This window comes from Lycorma delicatula, chromosome 12, assembly GCF_047948215.1.
Source record: "Lycorma delicatula isolate Av1 chromosome 12, ASM4794821v1, whole genome shotgun sequence".
Classification (NCBI taxonomy): Eukaryota; Metazoa; Arthropoda; class Insecta; order Hemiptera; family Fulgoridae; genus Lycorma; species Lycorma delicatula.
In genome coordinates this window covers 29145327-29163022 of record NC_134466.1, presented here as the reverse complement: position 1 = coordinate 29163022, position 17696 = coordinate 29145327, and the positions used below count along the sequence as shown (strand labels likewise).

The 17696-nt window shown below is 30.0% G+C and overlaps 1 protein-coding gene across 3 annotated transcripts in view; it reads left to right on the top strand.

Annotated features, from left to right (window-relative positions):
* The first annotated feature begins 5058 nt into the window (after positions 1–5058).
* LOC142332868 (4'-phosphopantetheine phosphatase-like) overlaps positions 5059–17696 on the top strand; it is a 54147-nt gene continuing 41509 nt past the window's right edge. For all 3 annotated transcript variants that reach the window (XM_075379546.1, XM_075379545.1, XM_075379547.1), the window contains exons 1-3: positions 5059–5267; positions 11138–11226; positions 11410–11606. In XM_075379546.1, coding sequence (XP_075235661.1) covers positions 5171–5267; positions 11138–11226; positions 11410–11606 — 383 coding nt within the window. In that variant the 5' untranslated portion in view covers positions 5059–5170. The remainder of the gene's footprint in view (positions 5268–11137; positions 11227–11409; positions 11607–17696) is intronic.

Genomic DNA, 17696 nt, shown 5'->3' with positions numbered 1-17696 from the left:
CAAAAGTCAAGCTTGCTCCCTTACGTTACTGAAATGGACTCGTCCAACATCTGAACATCGTGGCGATGCAGTAGAACACTACCGATAGTAACAACAATGCAATCATAACGTTCAGTGTATTGCTACAGACAAGATGGTGTTTTCGCTAGATGAACGTGTTTTCATTGTTGAGTCGTACTTCAGTTCGAAATCAGTGGTTGCAGTGCAAGATTTGTTTCGCCATAAGTACCCAGATAAACCAGCTCCTTACAAAACATCAGTATTAAGGTTAGTCGCAAAATTTAGAGAGACCGACCTTGTTAATAACAAGGAACACAAAAGATCTGCGTCAGTGTTGAATACAGATACAGTCACTGAAATAAAAGACTGATTACTCGCCTTGCCAAATAAATCGATCAGACGTTTGTCTGCTGAAATTAATTTGTCTAAATCCACTGTTTATCGGGCGACCAAACAATTATAATTACAACATTATCGCATTCAAACGGTTTATCAACTTCTTGAGCCCGACAAAGAAAAATGGCTACAATATTGTCAACGGTTCCGTCGATTCGTTATGTTTCACAGATGAAGCACGGTTTCATTTGGATGGCTACCAAACAGTAGAATTTGGAGTACTGAAAATTCCCACGTTTATCACGAAAAACAATTACACCCGCAGAAGTTGGGCGTGTGGTGCGCGATATCATGGATGAAAATAATCGGTCCTATTTTTTTCGAGTACACTATTAATGCAGAACGATATCAGGATATTTTATTTCAGTTCATTGCACTCTTGGAAGAGGAAGACGGACACTGCTGGCTACAACATGACGGTGCAACATCGCACTACGCAGGTTCAACTTCTGATTTCGTTGAGGAATTCTTTGGTAATCGTGTTATCGGTCGAGGCTTGTGGCCACCAAGATCTCCAGATGTGACTGCGGCGGACTTTTTTCTATGGGGTTACCTCAAAGAAAAAGCCTACAGCAACAAACCACAACAACTGAAAGTCAATATTGATCAAGCTGTATTAAATATCCAGCCACAAACTTTGAAAAACGTTGCAAGAAATGCTGTAAAAAGAATTGAAGCTTGTATTCAAGAAGATGGCGGCCACTTCCAACATTTACTCTAAATGTAAGGTAATGGATGGTAATAATAAAAATTACATTTACATTTATACATGCCTTTTTATTATTTCAATACCTACCAATATAAGGTTGGGTTGCGTTTTATATGGGACACACCCTGTACCTTAGTATTACCTAACATTTTTACTATAAAATGTGGATTGCTGAATTGTAATTACCCTGGTTGTGTAATAATATGTAATTCTGTGTTTACTGTTATCAACCTACAGACCAGTTATTCTTGAAATCTGTAAAATCTAACTGATATTCTTGTACTTAGCAAACCTTTTTTTAAATGTTATGTCAGGATTAGATGAATGACCTAAGCCATGTGAACAGTTGAAATCAAATGATTAAAGTCTAGATCAGTTTAGAAAAAGAAGTTGTTTTAAAATGTGTCCCTAACAGGGAACTGTAAAAATATATGGTGTACCAAAAACCAATACGGAAAGCAGTTTTGAAACTGTTGTGAAAGTATTCAAAAGGCTTTCTGTAAATATCTAAAAAATTAGTATTGATGCTTGTCATCATTTGGTAAGGTTATGAAGGAATGCAATATTATTAAGATGATCAGAACAGATTTCAATAAAATTCTAATAGTGATAATAATAATTGGTTATCCACAAATAATGTATCAGGATATTTTTTTTGCTTTCTACAATGTAAGTGAAATTTAATCCATTATCTAAGAACTTTATCAATATCAAGAAAAAAAAATTCATTAAGTAAATTCTAAATGTGGTAAAAATGTGTCCTCCAAACAGATCTGGTTAACTGTAGATAAACTTATATTTATTTTTGTGTTAAAAGAAAAAAATATTCTTGACTTGCAAAAACAATTTATTAAATATGTATGGAAAATAAAGCAGGTTAACTGTGAGGTGTGTTAGTGGTTAATTAATTCTGATGATGACAAATAAGTTAAAAAGATATAAATGGTTTTCTTCTGCTTCTGATAAAATGCTTAGTAAAGTATTTATTATTTTATTACTTCATTTTATATGCTCTTAAATTTTGAGGTCATTTCATATAATTTTATTTTTTACTTGAACATAGTTGTTTATAGATATTTTTATTTGATGTGTAGGATTGTATATATTTGTGCGGCTGATAAAATTTATTATTATTTTCCACTTTGTTATTAATTTGGTATCTATATTCTAATTGATTTTATTTACCTATATTATTCTTATGTGTTAAAATATTTCACATTTACTTTAATTACATGCATAGGTAAGATAACATCTCAACCTATGGAAGTATTTTTTCTATTCAGTTTTTTTATTTTAAAGATTTATATTGTCAGTAATAATAATAATTGTTTAGTGCATTAAACAATAATTGTCAGTGCATTAATGATGTTTATCCTCTGTATGAATATGGTTGTAAAATGTTGAATACACTACACAATATTAAATAACAAAACAGAGTAGTCTGCAATCATTTTTTAACAGCATTGATGATCTAATACTAACAATTTACAGCGAACCATATCTAATATAAATAACAATTTCAGTTATTTTATAGCCTATTTAAATTGCTAAAAGAATAAACCAAGGATTATGACTTTAAATGAAACGGGTTATGACCAGTGAAGAATCAGCATTGCTGTTTGCAGTAATTATTCATTGGCTTCTGGAATTATATTTTGTCTCCTTGAACAATAAATCTTACTTCTAATGTAGTTAAATACAACTAAAGAGATTTAGCTGTCATTAATTGCAAGTTGTTAATTACTTAGTTTTACATTATTAGCTTCTGATAATGTCACGACTCTAATATTGACATGTTCTTGAAGGACTGGTATTTATTAGATCACTTTATTGTGGTATGGTTTCAGTAAGTGATATAAATATGAATGGTAACTCTTACTTTATTAAGAAGTATAGTTAAAAATATTAAATTCAAATGAATATGAATCCTTAATTGAATGTGATATTACCACTATAATTTCAATTTGTAGTGACCATATTTCTTGAATTTAATTGGCATGTGTCCTGTGAAGTTATTGAAAATCAGTGATTATAGAGCTATAGCTCATTCTAGAGTACACATTCCACCTAATTTCTACAGTTAAACCATAATTGAATATAAAAACTTCTTAAGACTAGCACCAAAAGATTTTGATTGGAGTAAAATTTGAAATAGCAGTGATGTTAAATAATCTTCTGAAGGTCATTTGCGATTCAGAATAGTGCTAAAAAAGTAATGCATTAAAATTTATGAACTAAGAAAAACTGTTGGATAACTGACAGACTGTGTATGGCAATTAAAAATCAAAATAATTTGAAACTAAATAAAAATAAGTTAAAATTAGATTGGTAATGAATTAAGAAAAGCTAAGTTAATTATTTTTAAAACATTGATAAAATGCCCGCCAAGGAAAATTCTTAAACGTTTCCAAGAAAATATAAATTGATAAACTAACGTGAGGTGATTTGAGATAGATTTGAAAATGCTAATATATTTTACAAGTATTTAATAGATGTACCTTGGTTTCACCACCTGGAACAGTTACAGATGAGAAATCAATTCCCACAGACTTTTTGTCATAAACCAGGTAGAAATGATGAATTTTATGACTACCAACATAGTTCATCAATGATTAGAATTCAGAGACTTTTTAATACCACCATAACAAAAATGAAATTATAATTTGCAATTTTAAAATATCCTTGAAACAAAATGTGTATAGAAATATCACCAGTAGTTACTCATGATGAACTGTATATATAATTCTTGGTTATTGTAGTAAAAAAAAATTTAACTTCATCTATTCCATGTATTGTATTATTTATAAATTACTGTGTTGATTATACTCGTCTGTGTAAAGGACCAAAGACAACTCGATTAATAAATAAATTGCCCTAATCATACTTATGGTTTACATGTATGAAAAAATGATTTTACAGTAGTTAAGTCATTTAACATTAAAACTATATTTAGAGTTGTTTCTAAAAATATTTTCAACAGTAATTCATTATGTTGATCAATAAATTCATAAAGAATAAAAATCTGTTTTTGTTATTATTTGCAATAGTTCGTTAAATTTAATACGATTCCAACAGTTTATTGCTGCTATTTCTTTGCTAATAGAATTTCTCATAAAATACCGCTTTACTTTTTTTACCTCTATGATGTGAATTTCATAAAACAAACTTCCATCGGGTTGGTCTAGTGGTTAACGCGTCTTGCCAACTCAGCTGGTTTGGAAAGTTGAGAGTTACAGCGTTCAAGTCCCTAGTAAAGCCAGTTATTTTTACACGGATTTGAATACTAGATCGTGGATACCGGTGTTCTTTGGTGTGGTTGGGTTTCCAATTAACCACACATTTCAGGAATGGTCGAACTGAGAATGTACAAGACTACACTTCATTTACACTCGTACATATCATCCTCTGAAGAATTATCTAAACGGTAGTTACCGGAGGCTAAACAGGAAAAAAAAAGTATTTTAACCTCAAAAAGTTTGACAGATGTTCCACCTCGCAAAATAATAAATTTCCTAATTGATGTACGTATTTGTATTTCTACTTTTTGTTTTCACCGCAATATATATTGGCGACCCGCCAAGAATATTACGTGAATTGGGGTTTCATAATAAATAAGAATTGAAATTTTTTTAAATGAAAATTTAACGATTTAGTCACAATTACGTGTTAATTCAACAAATTTAATTTCTTTTTTACCCCGGGACCACCGCTAGGTATTGCTTCAGAGGATGAGATGAACCTTAACTTTGCTAGAACTTTTTTATCGTTAATCGAATATTTAATTAAAAAAGAGGTATATTTTTATGTATTTAATAATTCAGAAATGCTCTACACACTTTTCGTTAGAATAATAGAACAATAAAAAAAGATTGATTATTCAATAACAGAATAATTTTAATTTATTCATTGTTTGAAAAAAAAGAATGGTAATTTTATTTAGTGATTGTTGGCAATATTGATTCAGGCAATCACCTGGAAATGATAAGGCAGTTTGATTAATGTTTTGGTTGTCAAAATGTTTGTGAGCGGGTAAAATTTTCATTAGTAATTTAAGGACTAAATAAAATGGATCAAAAAGGTAACCCTAGAAGTATAAAAATACCAGAAACTGTTGAAGCTTTTGGTAACCTAAAAAATGCTAAAAGATTTGCTATAGATATAGGTGAGTAGTAAGTTGTTTTTTAAATCGTATTTTCATCATATTTTTAATAAATTTCATATTGATTGGTTTTTTAATATACAGATCCTCTTTTTATTAGATGTACTAGAGAGAATTATTGATGTCTTTTTAAAGAAATAAACTTTTATAGACTAACCGTTGCTATTTAAAATACCTATGTCGAGTCTTCGAAAACATGTTTTTTCGTGTTATTGCTACTGTTAATGCCTTTTTTACATAGAGGTGAGGAATTACGGGTTGTTTTTAGGTAATTATTTTTCTTTACTTATGTTTGCAACACCTTATTATAATTTCTTTTGCTGTAGAAGTATTAAGGATTTACTTTTCTTTCAGGAATCAGTTTAGTAATCTTGTAACAAATCATTTTAGTCCGTTTACATATTTGACATGTTCTTATTTATATATCATTTTAATATATTTAAATTTTATTCTGATAATTTAAAAGAAGGCATTTTTATTTATTATGAAATAAATTTTAATACTTCCTGATCAGTCTTTATCATTTTGAACATTTAGTTCCATTTAAATGAATTTTTCTGTATTTTCTGGTTTTTTTATCATGCTTAATTCAAGGATAGACTGTTATGCTAGATTAATATTTTGTGGTAATAATTATTGGTTTAAATGATATGGGAGAAGATTGCTGGAGATTGGCCAGTTATATGATATTGTTTAATCATGCAGTCATATTGAATCATAACCTTATACATATTATTGTATGGTTAGTTCATTACTTTTAAGAATGACATATTTTTTAGAATTGCATTACTTTAACATTTATAAATATTGGAGTCCTGATATTCAAATTAATGGGACTTTATATAAAAGCCTTTTAGAAATAATTATCATAACTTTTCTATTAACAATGGAAATGTTACAGCTTATATTTTATGTGTTAAGAAACTTCCAGTTTTCATCCACCACAATTATTTATTCTACAATTATAACTTTCAGTTTAAAATAACTTACTTCTGTTCTGGTGGATCATTAGTTGGTTATAACTGCCAGAATATGTCGGAATAAATTATCACAATAATATTGCTACTGTGCTAGATGCCCACTAACTTGAATTTAAGCTGTTCTCTAATTGTTTCACATTGGATTTTGTTGCTCTGCTGCACTAACTATTTCTACTAGATTAAAAGAAAGCTCATCAATTTTAACTGACCAAGGTGCTTCCCAATAATCTTTGTCAGATTGTTTAAAACATTGTGGGCACAAATATCACCCCCTTGTAATTGACCATTCTTTTCTGGTATTAAGATTTATTTCTGATTCCTCCTTGAAAAATTGAATGGATGTGAGATTCTGTGCCCAATAGTAAATAAAACTGTAACTTAAAAGGATAGTTTAGTAACACTTAAGAATCTATCTGCCAATCTTCATGACGTGAGTGGTAGCGGCCTTTCATTTGGAGGTCCCAGGTTCGAATCTCGTCTGACATGACATTTTCACATGCTACAGATCATTCATCTCAGCCTCTGAAGCAATACTTAACAGTGGTCTCTGAGTTTAAAAGAAAAAAAAATTTATCTACTTGTAGTTTATTAGATTTGCTACATCTATCTTGTAGTCATGACCACCAACACTACTAGAAACAGGTTTGCAGAATCATTTCTTGCTCATAATCACATTTGCATAGAGTACAATACCACATTCTTAGAAAAACATTACCAAGTTATTTTAATCTTTGATACAATCCACTTAGTGAATAAAATTTATAGCTATACAATCTGGATACCATGAAAGCACAGTACTGATTAAGGAATGACTATTGTGTGTAAATGTGCTTTTATTCATTTAATGATTCACCAAACGTAAACGTGTATAGTTGTGTGCATAACTTGACTTTATAAGTTTTTAACATTTCAGCTGAATATTATATTCAACTGGCTAGCCAGTTGGTGTTGGTTGGCTAACCTTGTTTCTCTTCATGTGATAAATATTTTCTCAGTACAGTTCATATACATATTACTGCTGCCAGTTAGCGCCATTATTCTCTTCCAACAATGGTTTTCCATCCATGCATCTGTTAGTAATACATTTTAGCTTTATTTCCCAAAAATGTTCATTTTCTGTCTATATGCTAGATCAACTTTTCCAGTAATCACATTTTTTCTACTTTATTACGTCTCTGAATCAACCAATTTTTCTTTACTGTTTTGCATAATTTAACGTTTGAAAATAATTCTTCATTAAAAACATAATTTACATAATATTAGTCAAATATACAAGCCAATAAGAAATTGACCAAAAATTGTTTTATTTAAATGTCTCAAACATTTGCATGCTCACATTTCAAGTTTATTGTATATGTTTATTTTACATAATGACTTTATGTACGAGTATAATACAACACAACATTTAATATTTTACAAAATATGTTGTGATCATTAAAATTCTACAATAATATGAATATTCATTCATATTCAGGATTATCATAAAAGAATGTTTGAATTTAAGCCATGAATTTAATAACAAATTACTTACATTTAAATTTTATTTGTTAAATTTTCCTCCTCAAATAGTTTTGTTATATAATCAGTAAATTTCAGTAAGTGTACTCTTCATCTGTTGACAAATATCCAATCCATATTCAGCTTCTACCCGTACATGAAGTAAACAGTGTTTTTAATATATCCCACAAGAAAAAAATCAGAAGGGATTACTAGGTCTGGACTTGGAGGCCAGAGTATTGGGCTTTCTTGGATTATCCATTTAATTACTAATTTATCATTCAAAGCCTAGCTAATAAATGCATTAAAGTGTGTGTGTGGGTGGACCATCTTGCCAGAAATAAATTTTATTTGCCATTTTTGAGTTTATCTGGTTGAGGAAAGCAATAGTCATTTAATATATCAGGATAAACATTTTCATATTAATAATTTTTTCAGTAAAGAAAAAAGGTCCATTATACAATTTTTTATTAAACAATACCATACACTAACTTTAGGTGTGCCATGCACATTCTAAAAAGTTGGTTTTCAATCCTTCCCCAAATATTTATGAATTGTATCTATTAATAGATCTGATTAAGATGAAAAGTAGCTTCATCTGTAAAAAATTATATACTTTAAAATTGATAAGTATTCACTAATTTTGTGTAAAATTTCAACAGCTGACTGGAAATGTTTTCTGTATCAGATATTCCTTTAGTTAAATTTTGTTTGCATAATTTAGAAGAGATTGCTTAATTTTGTGTGTACCTGTTAGTTTATGGTCAATTTTAACATTGAGTGCAAAAATGAATATTTTTAATTTTTAAAACATAAAAAATAAATTAATCTGCCAAAAAAAATTCCATTTGAACATATTAACTGCAGAAGCTGAAAACTTATCATTGTATGACAATGGAAGCGAGGTCAATGCCTACACCCTTCCACACCACAGCTCCATCGCAGAGTTCTCCATATGACCATCTCATCCTAACGGTGAATATCTCGGCTAACCATGGCTCGATGCAAAACGCCTATCTTGGCGTTTGGTGTTGTAAAGTAAGCATGTTGGCGTTGGTGAAGTAAGCACCCCCCTGGTGGACCGCTAGCCACCTGGGTAGCTATTCTAGCTACACATCTGTAACAGCTTAGACCCTCTCAGCCATCCACCGCATAGCTGAGGATCAAAGGAAGCCAGCAACTGTGTTCCATTCCCTTTCAGTTTTCCTGTTAACTGCAAGTGAAAACCTGAATTGATTCTTACTAGCACTCTGGCTATTTTGGTATGTTTAGCTTTGTATTTGGGGCTGAGATATAGACATAGTGCACATCATCAGTGGTCCTACACTCTGGACACAAACCTAAATTAATCAAACCATATCTTGCCAACCTACCTCAAAAAGCGTCATGCCCAGGAAGAGACCACATAATGTGCCGATTGGGAGAAATTCACATATCTACCTGCATATTTCTCAAATCAGTAAAATTATCATGCATCTAACAGCCATCAAGCGATTCAGTCCACCTGATGGTGGACCTAAACTGAAACCTTGTTCTATTTCTTTTATGCACCCAGAGGTAAGTTGGCCTACCTTGTTAGTATCATAATGTAGTTGGTGTTCAGTCGCAAGGATATCAATGGGTTTAATACCAGAAATAACAAGGACTGCCTCTCAAGAGACAGTCTTGTAGGCTCCAACCACAGATAACAATAGAAGATGCTGGGCCCTCAACAAGATATTCATATAACATTTGTTCCTCATTTAATGAGCCAAGACAGGTGCGGCATACAACATTACAGCTTTGCATACACCCTTATATAGCTTATATAGAAGACAAGTGGTTCTGAAATTAAGCCCTCAGTTGGAGTGAACTGCTTTCTGAACACTGAAGAAAGCAGAACAAGCCTCTTTGGCAGCATATTGAAAGTGCTCCTTGAATCAAAGATTCTCATCAAGGATAACACCTAGATACTGCCATGCTAATCTTCTCTGTATCGTTCAAAAATGTGGAACGCTTCACGATTTTGCGTGAAACCTAGATACTGCCAGTGGTGTCCAAATTTGATTTAACCAACAGTTGGGCTATAATAAAGTTGAATATTGGCGACAAATAAATCTGGTTGTTATTGCAAGCCACTAAAATGGCTGCCATCTTAAAAGATAAAACATTTTGTAATGACAATAGACGTATGTTATTTCTAGATAAAAACTAAGCTATGTTCATTCAAAATTTCAGCTCAGTCAGTGTTTGTGGGAAAGAATAATAGACTCATTGAAACCACTAAATTTATGCTTATATTTCAGATAAAAATGTTCAAAATTTATTTATCTTTATATAAATTTTATTATTTATTGGCTGGGTAAAAATAAAATATTTTGATTGAAATACACTATTTTATAAAGTTAATACATTCGAGTGATCTCTTGAATCTATTAACTTGTTGAGGAAAACATAAAAATACAAGAACATATTTATGGTATCCAATTTAAAATGCATTGTAAAACTTTGGTGAGTAGTATAAATTTTGAATAAGCTAGAGTAAGGTGTTTAGAAAAGGGAATAGATGAGAACAACTGCGCGGCAGAAGTGATGTGTTTACTGTACTCCTGCTGACATCTGAGCTGGTACCGTTACCGTCCGCCAATATTAAGTTAGGCATATATGTGGTAACAGTATGTATGTACCTCGCATAACTCAAAAACGATTAGCTGTAGGATGTTGGAATTTTGGATTTAGAACTGTTATAACATCTAGTTATACACTTCCCCTTTTGATTTCAATTGACTGAACCAAAAAAGCCCAAATTCCAAAAAGAGATTTGGATTTTTTCTTAGCTGTAGTAATAAGCCCTCATTGAAAGCTTTTCAACGATATATCATAAGTGATAATTATTTTCATTGGTTCTAGAGTTATAGCCAAATAAAATTTTAATTAATGAAATGTTTGGATCTTAGGGGAAGGCATATCGGTTCGAATCAAACTTCACCTCTTTTTTTTTATAACTTTTTTTTTTAATTTAAACATTGATTTAATAATAATTATTAACCTCTCATTGTAAAAATTTGTTTGCAATGAATAATAATTCAATAATTAAAAAAAAATATCATAAATTTTTAATGAACAAAATTTTATGTACTTTTTATTCCAAAAAAATGTGTAAATGTAAATTAAGAGCGTACAATGAAGTCGTGTGGTGTCCACATCAGATTTTTTTTTTAATTCCTTATAAATAAATTTTATTATTATTTTTATTTATCAGCTATTTTTTTTACAAAAAACCTTTTGAAAATTATAATGTGGTTTAGAATCAGGGTTGACCTATAATCAAGCAAATATATGATATATTATGAGCTAATTATTATTTTTTATGTGTTTTTGTTTAAAGTAACTATTTTATTATTTTTTTGTTTGCAGGAGGAAGTTTAACTAAAATAGCTTATTATTCAACAGTGTCTTACAGACGTATTAATTATGATACTGATCAAGAATATGGACCAGAAAAGGTATTAATTTATTTAAGTTCTTGTAACATTATGAGAAAATTCAAATTTACATTGGCCAAATTGAGAATGTCTGTTCTGTTTTAGTAAAAAATTTATTTTATTATATGTAAATGATAATTAACCAATCAAGAATGACAAATAAAAAACTAGATTCTTATCCCATCACTTTTTTGTATTTTTCAGGAAAATAAATATGAAATATCAGAAGGTGCTAGATTACATTTTGTTAAGTTTGAAACAAAATATATAGAAAGTTGTTTAGATTTTATCAGTGAAAATTTAGTTGCTACACGAGAACAGATGACTGGTAAAACAATTAAAGCTACAGGTGGTGGTGCTTATCGCTATGCTGAACTATTACATGAGAAGTTAGGACTTTCGTAAGTACTTCTAATATATTTATTATTTTGTTTGTATTTAATTATTCTTTTTTTTTCTTTACATAAATTTTATATGGCCATGGAGTATTGAACTATTGTTTATATTATTGTTATGTATTGTTTATTGGTATTATTTTGTAACTGTCAACCTTTGAACTCCAAATGACTACTTTTGTAAGCAGTTATCTATATTTTCTGTTTCCTACCACTCATATAATTAGATTTTCCATCCATATGTTATCTAGTTTCTGATTGCAAATTATCGCTTGAAATTATTAATTTATTTATTATGATGAATTAAATTTAAATAAATGTAATTTGTAGGAAGATTACTTTAACAAAAAATCTGTTTTAGCAGGATTTGGTCCTAACTTTCTAGGTTTGTTTTATTCTCTTTCCTCCAAAAATTAATATGATAGACTTTGCCTCTTGTGGTACATGTATTAGTGAAAAAACTTTTCATACTCAATAGATCTGTCACTATAATGGCTTATAGTGGGAGGCCTATGATGGGTTATTGAATGGTTATAAATCAGAGAGTCGTAAATCTATCTGTAACATCGCTAAGCCAAATTGTTGAAAACTTGTCTACAGGAAGATTCTGTTTTAATAAATTAACAATTATAATATTTAAACTAACAGGAATGACTGAAATGTAATTCTCAGTTGCTCATGAACATACAAATAAAAAGAGATAGTCAAGTGGAATAAATATGGCATTAAAGTACATTTTATTTGTTATAAAAAACTGATATTTATTTTTCAACTTAGTCACCATTTACAGCTATACATTTCTTTCAACAATGAACCAGTTTTCTCAATCCATCAATGAATAATGATAAGGTGGTCTTTCCTTGATCCTTGACCTCACTGTGTCCTCCAGTTAATCATCTGTGGTAAGATGAGTAATATCCCTCTTTAATTGTGAAAAAAGTGAAAATTGCAGAGCACCAAATCTGGTGAGTATGGAGGGTATAAAATAGGTTAAAATTTTAACTTCTCAAGAACCTTGACAGTTGCATGCAATGTGTGAGGCTGAGCATATTTGTGTTGCAGAATTGTCAGCTGTATGGGATTGTTAAACACAATACACATGTCTTCTAAGGCGTTTTAAACACCATAGGAAGTAGAAACACCTTTTGGTACTTATCATCAGTCACAGAAACTGGTTCACTGCAAGTTTCATCTGTACATTTGCTTTAACAGCTTCTGATGCACAACATTTTTTTGGCCACCTATTCACAGTACTTTGATAAACATTTTCACTGTAAATACCTTAAAATAAACAATGACGATTATCACATGTATTCACTTCTTTTGCTGATAAAGATTCAATCTCTGCATGTTGATAGTAGCAGACTCAATATCATTATGTACTCTAGAGGAATAAAACTGTGAGAAAGCAGCATCTGTTGATTAGTGCGATATTTTGTTTTCTCATTACTCACCCCTCATACATTCATGTTTAAAAAAAATTTATATTGTATTAAATACTGTAAAAAAAATAATAAAATGAAAAAATTTCCTATGATTTTTTTATGTTTTTCAAAAAAAATTATATCAAAATTAGATTAAAAAATCATTATTAAATATTTGGTTCACATATTTACACCAGTTTTCAGTAATAAATAAAAAAGGAACTAAGATGTTCACAAGAATTTAAAAAAATTAAAATATGTTCATAACACAATTTTTTGCCATTTTAACATGGCAAAAAATTAACATTTCCTGTTATTAACTTAGTGAATGTTATTTTATCATTATAGGAAAAAATAGGATTAAATAAACTGTGTACACAATTACAGTAAACAGCAGATTTATTTAAAATTAACAGAATTTAAACAATATAAGTATTAAATAGATATAAGTAATTGTATGCCAGTTCTACTTTCCCAAGAGCACATGTTTAAATGTTGGCGTGATATGTCAAAATACTTAAGTGTTCTGATGAAGATGTTTAACTTCATCATTAATCTACAGTGAGTACTGTAAATCATACTTTTTAGGTATCTTCCATTAGATCGTGTGATTATGCAAGCCAATTACAGGGTGTCCCATATAAAACGCAACCCAACCTTATATTGGTAGGTATTGAAATAATAAAAAGGCATGTATAAATGTAAATGTAATTTTTATTATTACCATCCATTACCTTACATTTAGAGTAAATGTTGGAAGTGGCCGCCATCTTCTTGAATACAAGCTTCAATTCTTTTTACAGCGTTCTTGCAACTTTTTTCAAAGTTTGTGGCTGGATATTTAATACAGCTTGTTCAATATTGACTTTCAATTGTTTGAGGTTTGTTGCTGTAGGCTTTTTCTTTGAGGTAACCCCGTAGAAAAAAATCCGCCCCAGTCAAATCTGGAGATCTTGGTGGCCACAAGCCTCGACCGATAACACGATTACCAAAGAATTCCTCAACGAAATCAGAAGTTGAACTTGCGTAGTGCGATGTCGCACCGTCATGTTGTAGCCAGCAGTGTCTGTCTTTCTCTTCCAAGAGTGCGATGAACTGAAATAAAATATTCTGATATCGTTCTGCATTAATGGTGTACTTGAAAAAAATAGGGCCGATTATTTTCTTCTGCGATATCGCGCACCACACGCCCAACTTCTGCGGGTGTAATTATTTTTCGTGATAAACATGGGGATTTTCAACACTCCAAATTCTACTGTTCTGGCTGTTTACATAGCCATCCAAATAAAACCGTGCTTCATCTGTGAAAAATAACGAATCCATAACATTAATTCCCTCATGCAGAAATCGACGGAACCATTGACAATATTGTAGCCGTTTTTCTTTGTCGGGCTCAAGAAGTTGATGAATTGCTTGAATGCGCTAAGGTCGTAATTGTAATTGTTTGGGCGCCCGATGAACAGTTGATTTAGACAAATTAATTTCAGCACACAAAAGTCTGATCGATTTATTTGGCGAGGCGAGTAATCGGTCTTTGATTTCAGTGACTGTATCTGTATTCAACACTGACACAGATCTTTTGTGTTCCTTGTTATTAACAGAACCGGTCTCTCTAAATTTTGCAACTAACCTTAATACTGATGTTTTGTAAGTAGCTGGTTTATCTGGGTACTTATGGCGAAACAAATCTTGCACTGCAACTACTGATTTCGTACTGAAGTACGACTCGACAATGAAAACACGTTCATCTAGCGAAAACACCATCTTTTCTCTAGCAATACACTGAACGTTGTGATTGTATTGTTGTTACTATCGGTAGTGTTCTACTGCATCGCCGCGCTGTTAAGATGTTGGACGAGTCCATTTCAGTAACAAGTAAGGGAGTAAGCTTGACTTTTCAAATTTCATGGATGAGTGATTGATGGGTTGCGTTTTATATGGGACATCCTGTATAACACAACTCTTTTTAAGTCTCTTACTTCTTATCCATTAATCATTAATGGAATTAACTTGATAAATTTAAACCCAAAACCTTTTTCAAAGTGCACTTAATATAATAACAATTAGTTTACAAAAACATTAATATAAAAGAATTACAATTAAATCTTATCTAAGAAACACTCAAATAGATGAACTACGATGTCTGTCTGTATTCACGAAGTACAATGGTAAAATTATCTTTCATAGCAGTCAAGTTTTCTCGGTTTTAAGTGACCTTTGGCGTCTGTATACAATCAAGCACATGAACATTCTGTGATTTGTATTTTAAAGATAATAGCTGGGAGTATAAAAATGAATTTTTATCTATTAGTGAGACAGAATATTATTTAATCTCAAAACATTTTTAAGTGTTCATGGCAACTTAAATAATCACATTTAATATTTTTTTAATTAAATTTCTGTTGAAGTGTGTAACCTAAGGTGTAATAATAGCACACTATCAGTATTTATGACATCATAAATGAATTTTTAAATGAAGCTTTATTTTTTAAATGTATGAAATTTTTAGATAATGTGTTATTATTTTTTTATTTTTTTAAAAACCTCTCTAAAATGAGTATTATATATATTTAAGGTAACCTTTGTTTTTGCCTAATTTATTTTTATTCCTGTTAAATTTATAGAAATCCATTCTTTTTTATTTTATTTTTACTTTCTCTGCTGTATATATATATATATATTGCTATTGTAGGTATTGCTGTAATGGGAAAGTATAAAGGTCATTAAAAAAAATTGGTCATTAAAATAAACAAGAATTGTAAATAATCTCAAAAAAAATTGTTTATTGTTATTCTAATGCTTTCAAGTTCTTATGTATATTAACCTACACTTGATCTTATAACTCTGGTCCTGCTGACAATTTTCTTCAAACTTGGTAGACAGGTACTACCTTTGGGGAGAAAAAATTTATTAAATTTTTGCAAAAATTGTAAAAAGTGGTGAGGGTGTTTTGGCCAAAATAAGATTTCAAAACTTTACTTGGGTGCTTAAGCAAAAACTTTTATAAAAGTTGAATTTTTTTTATCAAGATCACAGGTCACCAAAATTTTATTTAATGTTCACCCCTCCCCAAAAAATGACTTAATATTTTTATTTTTTTATTTATATGTTGTTTTAGAAAAGGAATTTATTTACATCTATATTTTTTACATTGACAGACCTTCAAAACACCATAAAAAGTTTTTGCCCATCCAACTCCAGTGATCTATGATAAAACAAGAATCCTTTTTTTAAATTTAAATCCAACTCCCAAGTTGACATATGCAAGTTATTGCATTTAAAATTTAAAAATCTTAATTTTTTGATGGCCTTATGTTTTAGTTTTTCTTGAAAAAAAAATTTACTCAAAAATGTTCACTCTTCTCAGAAAATTACAACTTTGTTTATTTAGAATTATGGATGTATTTTTCTATTTTTTAAATAATTTTAAAAAGTAATTTTTTTAAATTTATTATCACCACTTAAGGTTTTAAATGATATGATTACCACTTAGTATTTTCTTATAAATATTACTTTTACCCAAACGCTTCCTCTTCAGTGTGGAACCCGCAAAATGAAAAAAAAAATTTTTCACAATTTCAAATTTTTAATGTTCAAAATGTACTTTGTTAATAAATAAAATCATTAAAATAACTATATACTCCTCCCCTGATGGGGAATCTTCAAAAGTCAAATAAAATTTTCAAAATGGTGATTCTAATAATATACTTATATTAACAATTTTGGTAATCACTTTATTTTGTTGAGCACCTTGTTTTCAAAAATTAAAATAAAAGATTTACATATAATCAAAGTAAATTTAAATGTATATTCAATGTATTGCCTGCTTTTTTTACTGGATGAGACATTTTACAGAGGTTCAATTAATGTAATGTAAATTACACCAACATTTTATTTTTATTATATGCAGATAATGTATACCCATTCAGATCAACTGAATGTCATGACTGTATTTTTCATACAGTTAACAGGCACCCAAATTTCTTTTAAAAATTAATTATCAGCAAAAGAGTATGAAGTATAAAAAAATAACATTTCATTATCGATATGCAAGTGATGCAAATGTTTAGTGCTGAAGTTTCTACCTGGAAAGTTAGTAGATAAGAGGCCAGTAGTTAGTGGTAGTTTTGGCCTGCATGGCCAAAAATGATGTCTAGTAATTGCTGCCTTGTTTTAGTACCTTGGTTAGGTTTAATTATTCTAAATACTTTGTTTTACTGGTTCAATTAAATAAATAATAGTTTTATTATTTTATATCGCTAATTAATTTTATTATTATATATACGATTAGTATTTTATTTTAATATTTGAACTTGCAATAACATTATATATACCAATATTATATTAATAAATGATGAGTCATTGACAGCTGGCAGAAGACTGACCGTTCTAGTGGGGAACCAGCATAAAGCAAAGCTTTACTTTTAGCGTGGATGGAGCTCAGTGCCACCAGGAGCTGTGTGCAGCTGTTCGAAGGACTTTTAATCTTTAAAAGTCCTTTAAAATAAAATTTAAAGTTCCTCATTTTATAACCCGCGTCTTAACATAACTGCCCACCAAAAATCATATGATTTTTGGTAATTAGAATCAGTAACATAATTAGAAATTATAAATAAGTTGGATACATGATTGTAATTAAATTGTTAATTTTATGATTAGCAGTAATGGTATT